This window comes from Acanthisitta chloris, unplaced genomic scaffold (genome assembly GCF_000695815.1).
Source record: "Acanthisitta chloris isolate BGI_N310 unplaced genomic scaffold, ASM69581v1 scaffold28921, whole genome shotgun sequence".
NCBI classification, from domain to species: Eukaryota; Metazoa; Chordata; class Aves; order Passeriformes; family Acanthisittidae; genus Acanthisitta; species Acanthisitta chloris.
In genome coordinates, this window is record NW_008654770.1 from 3,046 (window position 1) to 3,292 (window position 247).

The window sequence follows — 247 nt, forward strand, 5'->3', positions numbered from 1 at the left end:
CAGGAGGCTCAGCAAGGCAAATGGGTGGAAGGCAGGATGGATTCAGGTGCCCAGGGACTCACCGAGTACTTGGGGCTGAAGATGCCAGTGATGTGGTTCTTGAGAGTCTCCAGCGCACTGACCCCGCTCCGCTCCTGCTCCTGAGGGGACGTGTGAGCTGGGGAGGACCCCAGATGGGGAGACCCCAACCCTGCAGCTCCTGGGGCGCAGGAGGCAGGACTCACCGTGGAGGAGACGGAGTGCTGGT

The 247-nt window shown here is 63.6% G+C and overlaps 1 protein-coding gene across 1 annotated transcript in view; it reads right to left on the bottom strand.

The window, feature by feature from the left end:
• Nucleotides 1-247, bottom strand: part of FES (FES proto-oncogene, tyrosine kinase) — a gene marked incomplete at its 5' end in the record, with an annotated part of 4,425 nt that overhangs the window by 2,491 nt on the left and 1,687 nt on the right. Inside the window, 1 exon segment of the mRNA XM_009083675.1 lies at nt 63-157. Coding sequence (XP_009081923.1) covers nt 63-157 — 95 coding nt within the window.